Below are 22,079 nucleotides of genomic sequence, written 5' to 3'. Positions count from 1 at the left end.
TTGTATGCGCATAACCTACTTCTCAAGTGACATGGGACTACTTGGTGTCTACGATCTTGTTGGGAAAAAAGGTCTGCTTTTGTAAATTAAAACAACAGGTTATTTCATAACATCTCATTTACAGTGTGTATTTTAACCGTAAGGCAGTAAGATCCTTAAAATGCACTTTTTTTCTTACTGGTGAATTACCTCCCAGATTTGGCTCAAGCACATTCACAAAACCCATACCAGGTCTTGGTCAAGTTCAGGCCAAAGCGTGCCATCTGTTGTTGATCCTTAAGCTGGTGTCTGAAGGTTTACGGAGGTGTCATGCACCTTGAGACCACAATATTTTCAGGAGTCGTTTATCCCCATCAACTTCGCCCCACGCAGACCCCAGATGGAAAGTTCCTGCCTGACCTGGGAGTCCTTTTATTAGGAGCCATTAGCATATGGTCCTGCATGCATATTAAAAGATAAATTAGTGAATATATTATGAACATAAATATCTTATGCTAACACGCACATTTAATAAATTTAAAAAGTATAACACTGAAAATAACACAGATAAAAGCAATTTAGCAAATTTAGGGGATTGTTTTTTTTAAAATACTCCACCACCGATAAATGTGTTTCAGGTTAAAAAAAAAACCAAAAAAAAAACAAACCACACAATAAAAGTTAATAAAAAAAAAAAAAAAAAGAGATGGGAATTAGGGGAAGGCACATGTAAATCTGTCTGGGGACCTAAATACGCAGGTATGTTTATGTATCTGTGTATTCACACACTCGTTGCTTTACACTTTTAAAGTTTAAATGGTGATTCACCTTTAACCAAGCTGTCCCTCTGCTATAACCCCAAAAGATTGATGAGAACATCCAACCATTGGTCTTGTTGCAGCCAAGGTCTTGCTTAACACACAAAGCAGATTCAGCTTTTGCCACGGCATTGGGGAGGGCAACTCCCGTCTTTGTTGGCCACTGTCCATCAAGGTTGAGATGTTTTCCTGTTTTCAAACACCCGATTCCTTGTGTGAAACTTGACAACAAGCTGTTGGATCTATTTAATTTTAATCACGTGTGCTGGAACAAGGAGACATTGCAACCTACGGAACAGCCGGCCTCAAGGAATTGAAGTTATCCATTCCTCCTGGACTTTGGTAAAAACATGCTACTCAAATATTCATACTTCTGAACATTTATAGGCCTTTAAATCCAGTCTAAATATTTACTTTTTCTCTGAAAACTTACTCCATAAGAAGTTCATGGTTCAATTTGTTATTGAGTCAGTTTTTCACCATTAAACTGAGCATATATATGATACTGAAACGTTTTAATAGTCCAGGTTACCATTGTAGCAAATATTTGAATCTAAACCACAAAGCCAGACTCCACTCACAATGCATTAATTACAAGATCTCCAAAGAAAAAGTATTGATTGTGTTCCTCTGAAAGAGATCAGCAACTCCTTCATTGAACAGAAAAGACTGAATATAACTGATAAGATGTGCCAACATTGTTTTGCATTACACTGACACGTCAAAGTTGGTTTGAGCCTGAAAAGTTCTTCCAGTTTTTCTATTTCCACCGACACGCAATCACACAGCACCTGGAAACAGGTTATCAAATGAAGTCAGACCGTTTTTTTTTTTTTTCTGTTTTTCTGTGGGGCGGGCCTATAGGTTTTTGGGGCTCGGGCTTGACCCTCTTTAAACCCACACATTAAAACAGCACCGTGAGTCAAATTTCAGTTCAATTTACCTAAAACGTGAGTCATTGACAAAAGTTTAATTTGCCAACATTTAGCCTCAGTAGGGTTGAATGTCCTTGTTACCTGTGATGATTAGGAAGCAATACAGGGAAAATCTGTCTTGTGGAGAGCAAATTTTTAATAACAACTATTAAGATGTCTATTTTGAATGATCACTTTTTGTGCCACATAGTTTCCTGAACCATTAGCCAGCAGTCTTATTATTTTCACTGCCGCTCCTCAAGTAAATAAGAGTTGGTAAATTCTCAGAGCATTTCACAAGTTCACACTTGCAAAGAAATAAATCACAATGCATGACTGGAAAGTTTCTATCACCGTGTCTATTCATTACAATTACGACCCAGCGTGGCAGAGGATATTGAACCAAGAGCATTAACACAGAAAAAAATGACCTAATTAATGTCAAATCTAATGTTTTTTGGAAATATCGTATGCAGTGAACCATCCCTCTACAAGAAAATCTGTCCAGACAATAAAAATGACCAAAAGACAATTTTTTAAAATTATTATTGTATTTACATTTTAATAGAACAATTCATAAAATAAAATATTTACATGCAGACAATGGAGACTGGACAGAATAGAGTGACAGATGTGGTCATAACTGCCAAATCAGGCTTCACCCTTTGATCAAAGGCGGGTGTCATTGTAGAGTTGTCTGCTGGTTGTTGTGAGGAACAAATGGTCTCATTAGGGGAGGAGTAGAGTTGAAGGAGAGGGAGCCAATGAGGGGAACCACTCCCCCACTGTCTGAATGAGAATGTGTTTATGTGTGTGTGTGTGTGTTGATATGATGGACACAGAACGCTGGAGAGCATAAGTGATTTTAGCAGTGTCATAAATGGTGTCTGTGTGTTGTCCTGATTAGATTTGGCACTGAAACACCCTCCTATGGCGTTTCGTCTGAGGTCATTTACAGCATTGTGTGAGCAACAGCCTCATATGCAGTAACTTGTCAGTAACAATGTCATAATGTTGATAATTATTACATCTTTGCTGATATAAGTGTATTTTTCTTTTAAGGCATCTCTTACTGTTCGTAGTTGGAGAGTGGATTGCATTTAGAAAATCCTTTGACCACTGGGAAATGTAATAGCATTCCCAATATCTATCACTCACATATCCAATAAGCGCGAGCTGCCTGCGTCTGCCTGAACCAGTAAAATAAAAAAGCTTCAACATATTTAATGAAACATGCAGTAAAGCTGGAGATTACTGCAGTATCGTAATGTGCATGGTGACAGTGGACAAGATCGCCGGGTGTTTTCAGTAGAAGATCAACTTCAATCCATCAAATTCAGACATTATTTTTGCTTTTAAATAAAAAGTACCAAGCTTTTTCTCAAATCATATGTACCAAAAGAATTGTACCTAATGTCTGACATCTGATTGGTTACCACTTGAGAAGTTACAATCAATTATAAAAAGCTATTGGACAACAAGATTCCATTTAGACAAATCAGACATACATTGGTGCTTCTAGCAAGCTTATCTCAAAACTAATTTACACTGGACTTTGAACAAATAAGTAAATGCCTACATAAAATCTCCAGCAAATAACAGTTGGTTAAAATAGAGCTCTAACTATCTACAAGCCTCCGTTGGCATGTCGTCAGTACAAGCTACAAACAGATTGTGGTTTTGTTTTCTAAAATGCATAAAATGTTCATATTGTGCAGGAATGTGACTAAGCTGCATACATACTTTTGAATATATGTCTACAGACGCAGTACCATAAAAAGTAATCTTTGTGCTTTACTGCCAACTAAAGATGTACCAAGAGTAGAACCAACAAAAATGTCGCATCCAAAGAACACAATAATACGAAGATTGCTGTGCTGTTTTTTTTTTCAGTAATCAGTTGAAGCTGTATATAAAATGAGTTCTCAGCATGTCTCACTTTTAAACAATTATTGTTTTAAATAGTTACAGGATCACGTACCTAAATGTTGTTAACCTCAACACTTTTTCTTTTAGTATTTAAATGAAAATGCTACAAACGTCTATAAAATCCAATGCTCATAATCTGTATAGTTCCATAATTACACACCAATAAACACTTTCAAATAAATATGACTTCCACAAGAATTCTTGAAATTGACTGTAAACCTCCTAAAAACACTTTCCAGACCGAAAAAACTTCTTCCCTTGCCTCGTTTTCATTCTGCATGTTAAGCCAACATATATGTAGCTGTAACACCTTATCGGTTCAGTCGCGTATTAAGCTCGTTTGGCTGCAAATCAGATGTGCATTTTGCTCTTTTCGCTTTACAGGACCTGGCTGAAAACACAGTGAAGATGCAGCGAACTGGGCAGGAAATAGTCTATAAAAGCACAGTCTGATATGTCAATAAAACGTGACACGGAGGCAACAAGAAGCCTGAAAGATTAGCTGCTGTGGAGGGAGCATACAAATAACATTACTGTCACAATTACAGCAAGTGCATGGGTTTTATGTGAGTATATGGCACTGAATATTTGCAATATGTTTGTATAGTGTCCTCAGCTAACACCTAAAATGTTGCATATTGTGATTTGATATTCATTTGATGCTTTATTCCACAATCATTTGTTGTTAAGGCCTACCAGTACCGTTGACATTCACTCTGGCTGATAAATTAAAGTTTAGATATGATCAACCGTACCTAAGCTGGAATGAAAAACGTGCTTTTGTTGACAATGGAAGCTTCAAGACTTTTTTTTTCTGTAGTTTTCGCTAATTCGTGCATCAAAAGCATGCTTGACAGCAACTTTACGGATGCAGTGGAAGCTTCCCGATAAAGGTGACGACGATGGATAAAACTCAAAGGCGGGACATTTCCTGACTGAGGCCCAACTCTGCTACACTCTCATAGTCAGGCTCCATCTTGGCAGTGTCTGCTCCTTCTGCTCCCATCCCAGCCCCGTGGTCATCATCTGAGCTGTTAGTTTTTGGGATGCGGATGGTTTCGTAGCAGGGATCTGTGCTGTCTAAGAGGGTATCATCCCCCAGCGTTGGCTCGTCGGGTTGGGAGTAGATATCTCGGACAGTGGCGTAGAGGTCGCTGGAGGAGGAGGCCGGGACCATGCCTTTGATCTCTGCGATGCTGCTGTAGTCGTGCTCTTTGTCTTCCTCATTAACTGCTTTGTCACAGTCTGGTTTGTTGACTGTGGAGTATACCGCTGACTGGAAGGACAACACAAAGAAAAAGTTTTTCCTTGTAGCATATTGTAGCTGTGATCCTGTTTAATTATTTCACCAGTTTGATTTGTTTTTTTGTTTTTTTTTATCTTTCTGCTTCTTAAAGTATTAGCATGCACAGAGAAAACCCTACTGGCAGTTTAGGGAATAAGGGAGCTAAACACACGCTTACCTCATTGTCTGACAGAATGTGGTTGTCGAAGCTCGGTGCAGGAGACAGAGGGGAGTGTAACTGTGGGAGAGAGAACAAAAAGATTCAGATCTTGCAGCTGCTGTATAAAGGAGAAGTTAAAACAACTTCATTGGTACAAAGAAATGACTTGCTGCACCTGAAAGTAGCTGTTAGGAACATTATAAGCTTCAGTTTGAGAATTTTGGAGGCTTTTTGCAACAACAAAAAAATCTAAGCTGATGTGTGCCATCCACAGCGGCAGTGTTAGAAGAAAGAGGCGTCAGGCAGCTTTAAGGATCGGAATAAAGGTAAAGTTCTTATAGAGTTGCATAAATAAAACATGCAATCAAACTATTGACAAGGCCACAAGAACACACACTCCAGTGAAAAAATCTCTCTGAATGCAATAAAACGCTTGGGAGATGATCAATAGTGAAATTCTCAAATATTTCCAGCAGCGGGAGAGAAACTTTTTTTTTTTTTTTTGCCTTTTCTGCTTCTGCCATGAAACATTCAGAGCTAATGTTCTATATAATCACCCATTCATTAAAGAAATTATTGAGCTGAAGTCAATAAGGAGTGACAAGAGTGTGATGCTTTCCTGCACAGCCTCTGTCCACTTTGCCTTATGATCGATGAGGGAGCCATTAATCAACAAAGCACATCTGACAGCAGCACAAAACACTTCAGGAGTCTAACAAGGATCTCAATATCCAGACAAGGTGAATGCTGATGCACGTTGAGGCTCATCTCACAAACAAACTATGCTCTCGTGTTGCTGGATGAAAAGCTGTGCACACTGAGATCATCCATCAAACTGTCCACTGCTGCTGTATGTCTTAGTATCTTTACATGTGGCATTTTCTAAGAGCGAGGAAATCAATACGACTACTTTATGGATAGCGTGTATTTGGAGACATGATTACTTTTATAGATCCAACATTACACTCCACAATGCAGCAGATGCCTTTTTCATTTCTCTTTAATTAGCCAGCCAATTAAGCAGAATGCCCCCGGAGGAGTTTCCGTACAAAAGAAGGACGCAGGTGACTTGGCCCAGTCACAAAACCTCAAAGAGAGTCTCACAATGTTTGCTCATCTAATACAAAGCCGGCTTTATCCTCAAGAGCTGATGCAAATTAAAGGGGCATTATAATTTAGTCATTCATATGAGAAATAAATGGTAGATTTACACTGCATGTGATGATGCATACAGGTAATGAATTAAAGCCATAAAAAACTTTATTTAACACATGTAAAATGATTTAAAAAAAAAGAAAAGACCAATAAAACTATTGGGATGGGTGTTTGTTTTTGTGTGAGTACAAAGTGACACTTCACAACTGAGAGATTAATATTTTGACGACTTGGAATAAGATGTGATGTGCTTGCGTGTGTGTGTGTGTGTGTTGTGTGTGAGTAGAGATTACAGAGGTATGTGTTGATGCTGTCTGTACGCAGGAGATTTAATGACATACATGGCATGCGAGTACAACTCTGAGCTGATTAGAGCTGCCTGAGAAGATGGACGACTCAGGTGTCAGCGTGTCAGTCACGCTGATGCGGATGTTGACGTTCACAAATATAAATCAGCATGACTGCATCAGCTCACATCTAGTATCTGTGTGACCACTCAACGAAGCAAACTTAAAACACACAAACAAAACCCTACAAATTCTGATTCAAGCTACATATAGCAGCACAGCTTCTGTCTAGGAATGATTCCCGTTAGCGGCAGGTCCTCAACAGTGCTGACATGCTGAATATTGCTGTTTACCTGCACCGCATCCCTGATGTATACATCCCCGCAGCTCACCGGCTGGGTCAAACTCATTTCCTGAACCTCCTGTTAAAAGCCCAGAGGTGACACACAGGAACTACAAACAAGTGTAGCTGCTGCTTATGACAGTTTAATAACTGTTCTGCGGCGCAGGGTCAGAGAAACAGTGAATAAAAGGTCACAAAGAAGCTGTGCAAGAGTGTATTTTTGTGGTCTTGCAGTGAATATTAATCAAGTCTGGTGTGTTTATATTAAAATAAAGAAAGAAAGAAAAGCATGTATATAAGAAAGCCTGCATCTGTGTGAGAGGAGCAGCCACCTGGGGAGTCTTCTACACATTAACATATAGACATCACAGTGTTTGTGTCTCTCTCTGTGTGTGTGTGTGTGTGTGTGTGTGTGTGTGTGTGTAAGAGGCAGAGGCAGAGAAAGAGTTTCTATAGCCTGCATCATACATCATAAAGCCAGACTGACTGTCATCATGATGGTGGCCAGCTGGTGCTTACTAGGCTCACACACACACACACACACACACACACACACACACACACACACACACACACATACAACTGCTTGGTCAGACAAGACAAATCACAGTCTCCTGGTTATACATGGGCTTAAACCACTGGGAGTCAGAAAAGTTTACAGTTAACCTATCCAGCACTAGAGGTGTCCATGCAGCAGAATATATGTAAACATGTGTCTTGCTGTATGTGTATGTGTGTGTGTGATATTGCAGGGGTTGGGAGCATACTGTACATTATGGTGTCCTGCTTATTACTGCAGTAAAAGCTGGTAATTACAACGTGTGTGTGTATATATATATATATATATATATATATATATATATATATATATATATATATATATATATATATATATATATATATATATATATATATATATATATATATGACACTACATACTACAGTTGATTATTCTTCAGTGAGTGGCAGTGTGTTGGGTGACTCTCCTAATGTCCACTGAAATGGCAAAATTGCAAATATACCATCCTCACATTTGAAAAAACTAGAAAACAGCCTTTAAATAGGTGTCCACTGTAGTGGGCATGATGCATCAAAAGGTTAAAGTGTCTGTATGTGTGTGTGCATGTGTGTGTGTGTGTGTGTGTGTGCAAGGTGTTGTGGAGTGTAGAAATGTAATAGAGCTTGCTTGATCAAGATTCATCACAGGTACAAGGTCAGGTGAGGCTTTGTTTCGCTGCTCTCCAAATAAGCTGCAGCGATGAACTAATAGGCCACAACACCGGAGACAAAGCAACAGAGATGTAACCAACAAACTAGATGACTACAATAATATGTTACTGCCCACGAAAACAAGAGGAAGATGCATTTACTCACAAATGTGGAAACACACTCGACTCAAACAGTAAAAGTTCTGCTGAAAAAGAGCACTGAATTTCTAATCTGTAACACATGACACATGAGAGCTAATGGAGATTAAATGAAGTTCAACAACTACATGCAGATGAAAGAAAACAGTCATAATTTAAAAAGGGAGTTTGATAAGGACCAGTTGCCTCTTCAAGCCACTTTGTTGTGGATTGTCAGTGTGCTGTTTAGTCTGATGTAATTCCTTTCCAAGCTGGGTGTGTGAGCTTCCCGGTTTGTGTGTGTGTGTGTGTTTCTCTGATGGAAGTCGGTGCGTCAAAGGCACTTTTGTTGAAAGCAGCTGCAGCAACTCCACTTTGTTCAGCCTGACTATGAACTCCTGTTTCTCTGTTCTCACCTCTCTGCTCGTTTTTTCTTCTTCACCTACTCATCTCTCTCTCCCTCTCACGCATCCTCTCTCATCCACAGTTGTTCATTTTCTATCATCTGTATCTTCAAAACTTTTCGCTTTTTTCTGAAGAATAATTGATTTATAGGCTGCTGAATTTAATTTTTTCCCCCCTCTATCTCACCGTCTCTCACCTCTCTGTCCTTTTTTAAGAGCCAGTCTCCCATCGCCTCAGCATCACCACCTCCATTTCACCTGATACTTCATCTAGTTTCTCACTCCAACTCCTATTTTTATTCTTCTCTCCTATATCAAATTTCTTCCCGTAGACTGCCACTTTCTCTAAAGACAGAGCACATGACTACCACGGAGGAGCCTCATCCCCATTTTCATTGTGCTCACTGGTCATTTTCTTAAACCACCAAGGTGGGGGCTTTTAAAGGCACTGTAGGCTATTAGGTTTATTTAAGTGAAAAAAAATAAATCAGAGTCTCTATTGTCAAGCTCTAGCCAAGAAAACCTACAGGTGTGAGACACACAACACCCACACACAGTCCCTCACCTCTCCATTGTGCAGACCAGCCCCCACCAGCCCATTCATCACCGTTGGTTGGTTGTCATTTTCATCCAGAACTTTCTCTGGTACTGGAGGAGGTAATTCCTCCTCTGGCTCCTCCACAGGCTTTTGTGAGGGAGGGGCAACGTTATCGGAGCGCCTCTTGGCCTCCATGTCTGCGCTGTGACGGCTCTTCTTATTCAGGTCGACAGAGGCGTACTCCACCCCTGCGCACAGCGGCCCCCGCTCAGGGGTGCAGGGGCTGAGGTGGCCGTTGAGAAGAGCAGGAGGATGAGGAGGGGGTTCATCAGGGCTCAGCTGGATGGTACCATTGGGGAGATGAGGCTCTGCGGGGGGGTCTTTGAGCTCCTTGACAGTCTCGTACAGAGAGTCCTCGACGCTGACGTCACGTGACGCTGTTGCTATGTCCTTCACTACCTGAATATCAGAAAAAAAACATAATTTTTTTCCAAACTTGGGGATAAATAATATGCATTTTCAGTGTTACTGTTTTTTCCAGCTGCAAACTTAATCAGTGTACCAGTGTCTTGTGGAAAAGTTATGATTCTTTTTCTGATCTCAGTCAATAAAACAATAAATTACTCAAACAACCCAAAAATAAAAACTAAGGTTTCCTTGAAACGGCTCAATCAAAATCAGTCAGAGTGGAAACACCCCGTCTGCACTTGTAAGGTGACTTTAAGAACTGACCTCGTAAGTGCTGTCCCCTGAGGCAGGGGGTCTGTCACCGATAAGGGCATTGTTGGGAGGGATGCTGGGAAGCTCGCGGTCCTGAGGACACTTGGAGGACCTGAGCTCCGATTGGCTGCAGAGGATCTCCTCGGACAACTGGGGACTGGTGTCTTGTGTGTCTGTAAGGACTAGAAAAAAAACCAGACAGGGTTGTTTAACATCTTCCCCTGAACACACATGCTTGTGTTTTTTTTTGTTGTTTTTTTTTGTTTGTTTTTTTATTAAAATAACCTTTATTCAACATTCACTTCAGCTATGCTTCTTTTTGCTTCAATACAATCTGGATTCATCTTTTGCATTTCTTTGTAACAAGTGTATGACATGGCAGAAATGACTAAGATCACATAAAACATACCAGCATCAAAACAACAGCTGAGGTTTAAAATGAATCAAAGCTGAACTGAAAACATGATGCATAACAGCAGCTGTGGAGCAAATGTCTTTATCATGTGACTTCATGATGCGAAGACAGAAACATGCTGCACTTTGCTGCAGTGACTAATATTAAAACCTATTAAAACAGTAGGAAATGGGCCACTATCAACAAAGACATGCTAAGCTGAAGCTAAATGTCTCGACTTACTTGTACCGCTGGTTAGAGGACCATTGTGAGAGCTGCTGACTGCCGCGTCAGTCACTGGACTGTCTGCTGATTGGCTGATCATCTCCCGCTCTGACACCTGCACAACAAAGGACGAGCTGTTTGTCACTGCTGCACTCGAAGCTCAGGGAGAGTTCACTTCGCTCCCGAACAGAAATCAATCTGCACTTGTCAGTTTGCACAAGATGGGTGACTTTCATACATCTGTGTAATTCAGATGCTGCTGCAGCACACGGCCATTTGATGTGAACAATCCTAACAATTTGGGGAAAATCTTTTAACATTACCAGCAGTGATTCAGATTTCCATGCCTCACTACTCCTTTGTTTCCTAATCATGATAACTTTAAGCCAATTATAAGAATGTTATTCATGCTTTATTAAATCCATTTCCTGCCTTTATTTAAAAGGACAGTCACTACATCTAACAGTTTCTGCACAAATAAACAGCAAAGATAAATGCCACCTAACAGGGTTAAAATTAAACATCACATGCATAGCAATAAAAACCCAATCAGTGGGAAAATACTTTGTGCATGCTCATTAGAGAATACACCCTTCTTCCCTTTTTCAGAAAGCTCAAGAAGAACAACAGCTCTGCAGCTGGCAGGTATTCAGTCCTCTCAACATCACGTAAACATTAAAAGAAAAGAAAAAAAAATAACACCTCTAATAAACAAATCAGAATCTTCATCCTCGGCGAGTAGAATCAACTCAGATCAACACTGCGCTCAACTACAAATAACACACACAGAGAAGTACGCTAATTAACACAGGATGTGCTGAGTACTTGCTGCACTGGAGTGTGATTTTATCAGCGAGTGTTGAGCACAAACTGTCTTCTTTCCATAGGAATAATCATCTCTGAGTCACTGATAGGAAGATGGGAAACACTGCAAGCAACAATGTTCTTTGTTTGCAAAAGTTGTTTTCCATTCTGTGTGAGTGAAGCTTCTGTATATGAAGCTCCACAACCCCACCTAGTGGTCATATACTGTCATAACCCCTGGTGTCAATGATGTCATTTTTAACTATTTTATGACACCAGTGTTTCACATTTCTTCTCATTGTTTGTCTTTCTTTGGAGAAAACAGACAGTAATCGTAACATCAGTGATATTTTGTGATGCTATTTCCTCTTTCTTAATGTGGTTCAAGGGATGAGCAACTGATTTATGTTTTTTTGTTTTTTTTTTAATTTGGAAGATGATGTCCCCCATTACCTCATCGTGTGATCCAGCCAAGACACCACACAATCGCGAGACCTTGCTATTAACAAACAAAATGGGTCATTTTGTGTAATTTCTGACTGGACCACACAAGAAACAACCTTCTGGTATCCACTGATTCTGATCTCAAGGCAATTTAAAAGCCTAATTTGGTCAATTTGGACCCAGAGGACCTAAAAAAACAACTGATGCCGAGAAAGATGGGGAGGCAGAAGGAAGAGAGTTCCAGGAAAAGAAGACCGCTGGTGAGAGACGAAGAGCTGATCCACTCATGCGCAAAGACAAAGACCCCCATTTAACCTGTCGAGCTGCGACATGGTCTGTCATAGAAATGGGCACCTCTAGCAACAATTGGACAACCTGGAAAATTACGCTGATGCACAAGGTCACAGTGAAGATATCAATCAACTGCAAAATGTCTCTGGTGGAAGTGTGTGTGCACAGAAGCATGAGAAACTCGCATTTATAAAACGCCAGCGGGGAGAGACACAATGAGAGACTAAGTGGATGTGACTGCATGTGAGGAAGCTGGGTGTTTGTCGCACTTACATGATGCTTGGTCACTGAAGCATCAGTATTATGGTGGATTGTAATTACTATCTTTGCCGGTGACGCGGTGTTCAAAATGACACTCTGTTCATCTACACTGTGTCATTATGAGTAAAGCATCTCAAGAAAGCGCAGAGGTCACCTCTTTAAAAACTGAACTCTCTTTCTTTGCTCACTGACTTTAATTACATTCCTTTATTTGGTGGGGGGAAAAAAAGCAGCATCTTCTATATTAAAATAACCGACTGGAGAAGATCAGTGGAAATTCTCATGTGCTCTCAGCAGGAATAACCACTTCATCGCCAGCAGCTGCTGGTAACTCACAAACAATCTGGCTGGCAACTGGAAGTTGTCAGTCAGTCATGTGCAGTCCTGTGGCAGTGAGATGGATGTGAGTTGGGAGGCAAAAGTCAGGAGGGTGTGACTGGTTGTGCCATCAGGTATAAAGGAGGAGATGTGTGTAAATGGACACTTGCGTAATAGAGGCTGTATTTCTACTGCCTGATTACAGATTACAAATAACAGATTACGTTACCAGGATTAGATTAATGAGGATTTTTTTTTGCGTACTTTTCCTTTTGTAGCTAAAATGTGTTTAGTTTAAATGAAGAAACCATTTTTTTTCTGCTTTTAGATCAGATTATGCAGAATAACATGGTTGCGCTTGATGCTTGCATGAGTGAGAAAGAAAACACACGACAAAGACGAGGAGTCAAATTTGAAACGAATCATTCTAGCTTTCACTTGGAAAGTTATAAATTAATTATAAGTTAGAATGAGTGTTATTTCATGTAGTTTATACATAAGCTAGACTTTTCCAAGATATAGAAAAAAAAACTTACTCCGTTCACAAGATTCTCATGGTCTCCTGCTGGATTTCCATTCACTGCTTTCTTCTGCCTGAAGAAATGAGAGACAAAAAGGAGAGATTATAAGTGTGGAATGATCAAACACCATCTTCAGCTTGTCAGTTATTTATATTCTTGACTCCAGCACACTGGATCAAATGAAAAGATGAGGTAAAGATATTTGTTTAAACCTCTAAAATGTTCAAAACCATCCAAGACGACTAAGTCTTTCATTATTTCAGGTACTGACATTACTTTCCCTTTATACGCTGGAGAAAGTACGACAATATATTCTGATGCAATTCTGTGTAATAGCACTGCCAGTTTGTGTGTGTGTGTGTGTTTTCCCTCGTTTTTACAATGCCTCCAAGGTTTACTTTGTCAAGTTGTTAGAATTAAAGCCATTATCTTCAGTGAATGCTTCATTTAAGGATTCTGGGTGCATTTTTTAAAACCAAAAAAAAAAAAAACCTGCCTGAAATTTGGATTTCTTGCTCTATAACTTTTTTGTCTCTTGACAAGTCGTTACAACAAAACTTGCACTACTCACACACGCTTTGACTTATGGCATCCTGCATTGTGCAAACGTCTTAAGTCAAAGCTTATTTCTTTATGTATAGACTGGAGCAGGGGAGCCCAATTCTGTTCCTCGAGAGCTTCTATGCTGCAACCTTTAGATGCTGTTCTCTCGCCAACACACCTGAATCAAATGGCTGAACTCCCTCATCTGCATAATCAGCTCTGCAGAGGCCTGGAAACAAGGCATTCATTTGATTCAGGTACGCTGGAGATGGGACGCATCTATGAGCTGCAGGATAGCAGAGCTCGAGGACCGAACTTGGGCACCTCGTGCCTGGAAGATGTGAAAAAAGTGAAGTGATTAAATGGAGCGTGACACAGTACTGGCTTGCTAATACTGGGCGGACACTGTGCGATTTTAGAAATCTGACTGTCGGGGAAATGCTCCCACTGCATGACCGGGTTTTTCCCTCGTACTCTATTTGACCCTACAACATGTATACTCATACTGTACGTCTGCTGTCAGCCACGATTATTGACAACCACGACTACTTGTCGGCATCAGTCGGCGTGTGACGGCACGACATGCTCGAGTGTGAAAAACGAAAAACAAAGGTTCCTAGCTCCTTTGACAACCACAGCGTGCCTGACAACAAGATGGCGAGCAGGCAGCAAGTTGTTGCAGTTGTGTGCGCTGAAACAAAATAAAAAAACAAAACCTCGTGTTCTCTCCATAGCTCTACTAATCTCTCTTCTAGCAGCTGTGTCCACCGCACACGTCTGAAGTTGCCCACCACTGTTTAAAGCTCCACCGGTGTCTTCTGGGGGGTCCGGTACCCCATACTCCCGGAGTACCCCCCACAGGAGCCCCCGGGGGACACGGTCGAATGCCTTCTCCAGGTCCACAAAGGTACCGGACCCCCTTGTACGAGCTGTCCGGTCCCTGTATGACAGGTGTCAGAGCTTGGTCCGCATTGCCGGTAGTAAGTCGGATTCGTTTCCGGTGAGGGTTGGACTCCGCCAAGGCTGCCCTTTATCACCGATTCTGTTCATAACTTATATGGACAGAATTTCTAGGCGCAGCCGAGGAGTTGAGGGGATCCGACTTGGTGGCCTCAGGATTGGGTCCCTGCTTTTTGCGGATGACGTGGTCCTGTTGGCTTCATCTGGTCGTGATCTCCAGCTCTCGCTTGAGCGATTCGCGGCCGAGTGTGAAGCGGCTGGGATGAGAATCAGCACCTCAAAATCTGAGACCATGGTCCTCAGCCGGAATAGGGTGGATTGCCCTCTCCGGGTCGGGAGTCAGGTCCTGCCTCAAGTGGAGGAGTTTAAATATCTCGGGGTCTTGTTCACGAGTGAGGGAAGGATGGAGCGCGAGATCGACAGATGGATCGGTGCGGCGTCTGCAGTAATGCGGACTCTGCGCCGGTCTGTCGTGGTGAAGAAGGAGCTGAGCCAGAAGGCGAAGCTCTCGATTTACCAGTTGATCTACGTTCCTACCCTCACCTATGGTCATGAGCTGTGGGTCGTGACCGAAAGAACAAGATCTCGTATACAGGCGGCTGAAATGAGTTTCCTCCGCAGGGTGGCCGGGCTCTCCCTTAGAGATAGGGTGAGGAGCTCAGTCATCCGGGAGGGGCTCAGAGTAGAGCCGCTGCTCCTTCGCATCGAGAGGAACCAGTTGAGGTGGCTCGGGCATCTGGTCAGGATGCCTCCTGGACGCCTCCCTGGTGAGGTGTTCCAGGCACGTCCCTGTGGGAGGAGACCCCGGGGAAGACCCAGGACACGCTGGAGGGATTATATCTCTCGGCTGGCCTGGGAACGCCTCGGGATCCCCCCTGCAGAGTTGGCAAATGTGGCTGGGGAGAGGGAAGTCTGGGCTTCCCTGCTTAGGCTGCTGCCCCCGCGACCCGAACCCGGATAAGCGTCAGAAGATGGATGGATGGATGGACGGTGTCTTCTGCGCAGGTGCGAATGTAGAATCGTGACGTAATACCACTCATACTGTACGAGCGACGGCGAAAATTTCTGACATGCCAGAAGTTTGATCGGGAGGTCGCAGCATCATTGTTAGAACGTAGCAGCAATTAATCCTTCCTCGTGAGTGTTCTCATACTGTACGGCTTACGACCTCCCGACCGGACATCCCGACGCTACGATGTTTCCACGATGGCGCAGCGTGGTCTGCGACAGCAAAATCGTGGTGAAATCCCCTCAAAATCGCACAGTGTCCGCCCGGCATAAAGGACCAACAGGAGTCATGGGAACAACAAGCATTCATCTGAAAAGAGACCAAAAATAAGTTAAAAAGAGATCAATGAAACAAAAGCAATGAACTCTAAAAGTTCTTTAAAAGACCTTCAGAAAGACTAGTGCACCAGTTCCACATGTCTTGGGGGTAAAAAAAATTAATTAATTAAAATAAATTAAAAAATGAAGAGTGACTCAAAACTGCACAATACAGTAAGCTTGTATAAAAGCTTTTTTATGAGTGCAACCCTAATAACAAATTAGTTTAATTATTATTAAAGTGAACAAGCATGTTCATTCACTTTAAAAAGCTCAAACAAACTGATAAATGGAAAAATTGACGTAAAATTGACTGTAAAATTATTCTCCTAAGCTTCCCTGGTGGGGGAAAAATGTGTGACTAAGGCATATAAATGGGGAATTGCGCGCATTATTGTCTTCAGTTGAGATAATTCAAGACACTTTATCACTTTGTAGAGACCCAAGCGATTGTGGGTTTCCACTGTGGGCTTTCAGCTGTGTCCCTGGGACACATTGTGTCTCCAAATTCTGATAATTTTCTGATTACATTACGTATTGTGCATGATAAAATAAAGTCTCTGCCATCTTAAATTCAGAAACATTATTCTGTACTTGCTCAATCTTTAGATGCAGTAATTTACAGATTGTTGAATTTGTGTCCATCTTTACTTCTGAGAGACTCTACTTCTCTAAGGTGCTCTTTATAATCTTCAAATGTTACTGAACTGCTGCCAATTAGTTGCGGCATGGTTTTTTCTAATAATGACATGGAACATAAATGCAGGAGACTGCCACATGTCACAATTTGTTTTAGAATTAAAATAAACTAAATTACCCAAATATAATCCATAATAGTACTTTGTAACACACTGCCCAGTAGGGGTGGGAAAATCGTATCAAAAAATCGAAAATCTGGATTTTTTGTTTCACAATTTTAAAATCGATTTTTTTTGTTTTAAAAAAAAATCGATTTTTTTTTAAAAAATTCAATTAAATAAAATGAATCCACTATAATAGTTTTGTCATTTTTATTGGTTTTATTAATATTTTTACTTGTCTTCTTGGGTATTATAGCTGCAGAATGATGGTCTGGCTACTGTGTTGTTTTTTCTAACTGAAATCAAGAAAAATTACTAGCAAAATAAGTTTAAAAAATTTTTTTGTTTGTTTTTAATCCAAAAATATCAGCAAAATCGAAGAATTTTGATAATCGCAATTTAAATTGAATCAGCACCCAAAAAAATCGGAATCGAATCAGGACAAAAGTATATCGTCACAGCCCTACTGCCCAGTATTTCAAGTACAAAAAAAAAAAAAAAAGAGATAATAGATTTCATATCTTGTGGCCATGCAGTAATTGATCATATCCATGCTATGACTAGTATCCAATTTTCACTTCTGAACATTTATAAACATCATTGTCAAGGTAGTTGTGGTTGTTTAGGTTTGCTTAACTTACGAAGCGATTAGTCATTTTGAAGGACATGAAAAAGATAAATGTTAACTGGGATGAATTTCTAATACTTTTTAATACTCGTACTCAAAAAAGGTGGGTAAAACCTCAGGTCTTTGAACAATTTTTAAAGTCTATCATTTGTTAAGTAGCTGCTGTCTGACCAGTGGCTCCTCTGGAGCACTGAAACTCCTTTCAGTGCTGCTACATGAACAAGATTTAGGAAGCACATAAAAACAATTACATCTCTCTGATCCCTACAAGCTACAAGTGTGGATGTTTGAATTAAAAAATATTGCAAAAGAGTTGTAACATTTCATCCATAGTCATTCTTTTATTGAAATTGTGATGAGACTAACTAAAGTGGTCTATTTATGTGGGGTGTTTTGTGACACGCTTCATAGTTCAGCTGATTTAACACTTTCAGCTTGAATTACACCGCCAATAAATTATAAAAGAATCTAAACTTAGCATGAAAGTAAGTAAATTTGTGTTGGGTGGATTATTTCATTGTTGTGGAACACTTTTTCATAATAAATTTTATACTCTTGGGAAGCCTGTTTATGTTCCTTCTGAATGGGGCTACAGTACAGCTGGAGGAGAATGTAGGTTGGGATCTGTAAAAAAAACTTGCTAAATCTTCGTCACTGATGCCACAGTCAGCATATTCTGCAGCTCACTGCTGTTTACCATTAGGCTAGTTTGTGCTGTTGCCAGCAACAAGTGCACTATAACCAGCAGTTTTAAATGATTATATGTTCAGCAATGATTTGCCCTATGGTGGCTGCACTGTAGGGTCCACAAGTGGAAAAGACGCAGAAAGTGGGGCTCATCGGTCCTGACCTCATAGCCACTGAACATTTGTAGGATCATCTAGGTGTCTTGTCAGACTGACTAAAATTACCACAACAGCTGTGGGATGCCGTCAGCTGGTGACCAGCGGGAGAAGGTACCAGCCTATTGTACTTGTGTATGGTTCTTCTGGCTGATAAGGTCCCTGTTTGTTGAATAAACTATTAAATAGCCAAGACGAGTCGTTTCTTCAGACTTTAATCATCCAGTTCACTAAAACACCAAAGAAGAGTCAATAATAATAATAATAATAGCCAATAATAAGCTGTTTTGTTTTGGGCTGGGCACAATGCCCATACTTTGCTACAATACATTTTCCTTATCCCTTTCCTTAAACGTGACTCCACTTAAAGGGGAAATAAACAGATTTTATTATCATGAATTATTGTTATAACACAGAAAAAAAATCCAACAAACACAAATTTCCTTCATTTAAAACTTTTACTTTTATGGGTTTTCTATCATAATCTTTTTCAGTTGAATACGTAGATGTGTGTTTAACTTAATAGGTAGCAGACGCTCCCCCGTAATTGTTGTATTTAAACATTATTACCTCTCAGGGGACTCTACCATGTTACTCAGCAGTGCCGCTCTATTATATCAGCAGACCTACTATTACTGTAGCTGAGAATGACCTCTTAGGTGTTTCTGCAGTGTTGGCATTTCCAGTGAGAGTAGATTCGCTTCAGACAGCTGACACTGCAGAACATGTCAGTAAAAACAAATAGGAGGTCATGTTCATAACACACACTAGCCTTGTTGTGCTTTTCCTTCAAACAATTAGGGTAGACAGGACCATGTGAGTGTGTGGTGGCACTCACCCCTGGCAGCTAGCACACAGCATTAGCAACACAGAGACCAACAGCAAGGCAATGAGGGTGCTGAGGGCGACCACCAGAACCAGCTGCCCACTTCCCAGCCAGGACGCATTGCCTGCAGCAGCTGCTGCCGTCCCCGACCGGACAACACCTGCCTCTGGCCCCCACCATACTCCACTCTGCACCGGAGCCATGACACATCACACTGTGGGGCGAGAGGACATTGGACAGGTACCAGCTGGAGAAGAAAACAAACAAACACAGATACATTAAAATGTGTTGTTCCATTAAATCATTCAGTTTCACTTTTTTTTTGCATCACATCACAGCAGCGAAATGCCATTAGGGGCTACTGTTAACACACCCACTGGGATTTAAGATAAACTAATTAAATATGAAAATAACATGGAAAATAACAGTTGCTACCTTCTTATTTGTGCACATCGTTGGGATATGAAATTACCAGCCACTTGTTTAGATACTCTTGTTCAATCGCTTGCCAAAACAAACAGCTAACCATCTGATCACAAAGCAGCAACTCAATCCATTAAGATAACTCGACATGGTGGGAATGGCTTGCTGAAGTTGATTATAACAGCAAGGGAAGTTTAATTGTATTGCAAATTTCATGCACAAAACCGTTTAAAGTGCTTCACATAAAACATTAAAGCATTACAGCAGTGTGCAAGAGAAGCATTGATAAGCATGGAAAATGAAATAAAATAAAAGTGTAAAAAGTTATCTTAACATCACCTTAAAATGATGTAAAACAACCAAATACAATGAAAAAGATTAAAAGCATGCAGGACAAAATAAACTGAAAGATACTGTGCAGGTTTCATGCACAAGGACTTCAGAAAATTGTTTTGAATCTGGATTTGAAGAGTCTACATTTGGTGAAAGTTTAATCCCCACTGGCAGTTTTTTTTCCACATGTGTAAAGCATGTCATCTAAATGTGTCGCCTGAACTCTGGTATGGACCAGCTGACCTGGGTCTTTGCTTCTAAGAGTTCTGCCAGGTTTATGTTCTCAGAACAGGCCCAGAGTATTTTGGGCCTAAACTGTTCTGGGATTTGGAGGACCATCAAAAGGGTTTCAAACTCAAGACTGGAAATCAGTGTAAAGATTGAAAAACTGGCGTGATGTGTTCAGATCTCTTAGTTCTAGTTAAAACTCACGCAGTCTGGATGAGCTGCCGCTGTTTAATTCTCTTTATGGGAAGTCCTTTTAAAGACCATTACAGTATCAAGTCCACTGGAAACAGGAACATGGAAGACTTCCTCTTCGTCTTTTTGGGAGACAAAACTTTTCGTTCTCTTGATGTTTCTGAGCTGGTAGAAACAAAAGCTGCCTGGGTGACAGCACTGATGTTACTGTTGACAGTCATATCTGAGTGTTTTAACACTGCTAGGTTGTGATTGTGAGAGCCTGAGAAAGCAAAATAAAGAGGAATTTAAGTGATAACGTGGTTGTGCGTGCCAGACAGCCTGGTCTAAGTATCAGAAACTGTTGATCTACTGGGATTTTCACAAACAACTGGGTGTAGGGTTTATAGAGATTGGTCAAAAAAGGAGAAAACAATGAGTGAGCAGCAAAAAACTGGATGAAAACGGTTTATTGATGTCATAGGTCAGAGGAGAATGGGTAGACTGACTGTAGAAAATAGAGGCAACAGAGACTTAAATAACCACTTGTTACAAAATATAATCTCTAAATTCACAATACAGAGAACTTTGCAACAGATGGGCTGCAGCAGTAGAGCATACTGGGAGCCGTTCCTGTCAGCTAAAACAGGAAATTGAGGCTACAATTCACAAAGGCTCACCAAAACTGGACAGTATAAGATGAGAACTGGTCTGACTGGTCTGATGGATTAACATATTAACTGCCACATTCAGATAGTAGGGTCAGAGTTTGGTATAAACACGGAAAAATGGATCCATCCTACCTTGTACCAACAACTCAGGCTGGTGATGCAATAATGGTGTGGGCATTTTCTGGGAACACCTGATACCAGTTGAGCATGCCTTAAATACCAGAGGCTATTTCATAATTTTGGATGACCATGTCCATCGTTAAAAAACCACAGAGGACCCTCCTTTTGCAGGATAATGCACCATGTCATAAAGTTTAAATAATCTCCAACTGATTTCTTGAACATAATGAGTTCACTGTACTCCGATAACCTTCACAGCAATCACATCTCAATCCAATACAGCAGCTTTGGGACGTGGAGGAATAAGAGATTCTCAACATGAATGTGCCGCCACAGCAACTATTATGTCAATATGGAGCCAAATGTCTGAGAACAGTTTTCAGCACCCTGCTGAAGCTATGTCATGATGGTTTAAGCTCTTCTGAAGACAAAGTGGGGACCAATTCAGTACTAGCAAAATGCATCTAATAAAGTGGCTGCTGATTGCATTTTTGGACGTGGGGTATTGTGATCCACCATGAAAGCTTCTGAAAGGGGCATTTCAGACAGGTAAAGTTTATTGCTTTGTGAACAAGAGAGGTCAGTAGTTCAGTATAACATAACAAAGGATGTTGGAGCGTCATGATCAATAATAAACTTCCAAATGCTATTTTAAAACAATGTTGTGAACTTTACCCGCATAAAATGCATTTGTTTGGAGTTTTTTTTTTTCTTGCAAATGATCTCTTTCAGCTGAGGATGAATAAATATCCAATGCCTCAAGCCGCGCACACTTCATAGAAACCACATTTAAACAATGATTTGCATTATGGGAACAAAAACATTAGCTGCGTACAGATATTATCTGCACAACCATTCCTTTTAAGCACAGTGAATTCAGATTAAGTTTAGCCTTTTTATGGCATCTGTTGCTGCCTTTTCTTTCCACCAGCACCTCAACAGCACTCTACTGCCCTACATGGCCAGCAGGTGGCAGGGCAGAGCAGAGTGGGACTGCAGTGCAGGCGGTCTGCTGCAGTGGCCCTCACACCAGAGCCTCCACAACTGCTACATGGGCTCTGCGCACAGCATC

The 22,079-nt window shown here is 40.8% G+C and overlaps 1 protein-coding gene across 1 annotated transcript in view; it reads right to left on the bottom strand.

Moving 5' to 3' along the window:
- Positions 1 to 2,328: 2,328 nt before the first annotated feature.
- pag1 (phosphoprotein membrane anchor with glycosphingolipid microdomains 1) overlaps positions 2,329 to 22,079 on the bottom strand; it is a 55,952-nt gene continuing 36,201 nt past the window's right edge. The window contains exons 3-9 of the mRNA XM_079258443.1: positions 19,074 to 19,308; positions 13,152 to 13,209; positions 10,516 to 10,612; positions 9,891 to 10,060; positions 9,186 to 9,617; positions 5,104 to 5,163; positions 2,329 to 4,916 (exon numbers count right to left, since the gene is read on the bottom strand). Coding sequence (XP_079114569.1) covers positions 4,554 to 4,916; positions 5,104 to 5,163; positions 9,186 to 9,617; positions 9,891 to 10,060; positions 10,516 to 10,612; positions 13,152 to 13,209; positions 19,074 to 19,264 — 1,371 coding nt within the window. The 5' untranslated portion in view covers positions 19,265 to 19,308 and the 3' untranslated portion in view covers positions 2,329 to 4,553. The remainder of the gene's footprint in view (positions 4,917 to 5,103; positions 5,164 to 9,185; positions 9,618 to 9,890; positions 10,061 to 10,515; positions 10,613 to 13,151; positions 13,210 to 19,073; positions 19,309 to 22,079) is intronic.

Source organism: Telmatherina bonti, assembly GCF_933228915.1.
Source record: "Telmatherina bonti genome assembly, chromosome: 19".
In the NCBI taxonomy this organism is placed as follows: Eukaryota; Metazoa; Chordata; class Actinopteri; order Atheriniformes; family Telmatherinidae; genus Telmatherina; species Telmatherina bonti.
This window is presented reverse-complemented; position numbering and strand designations above follow the sequence as displayed.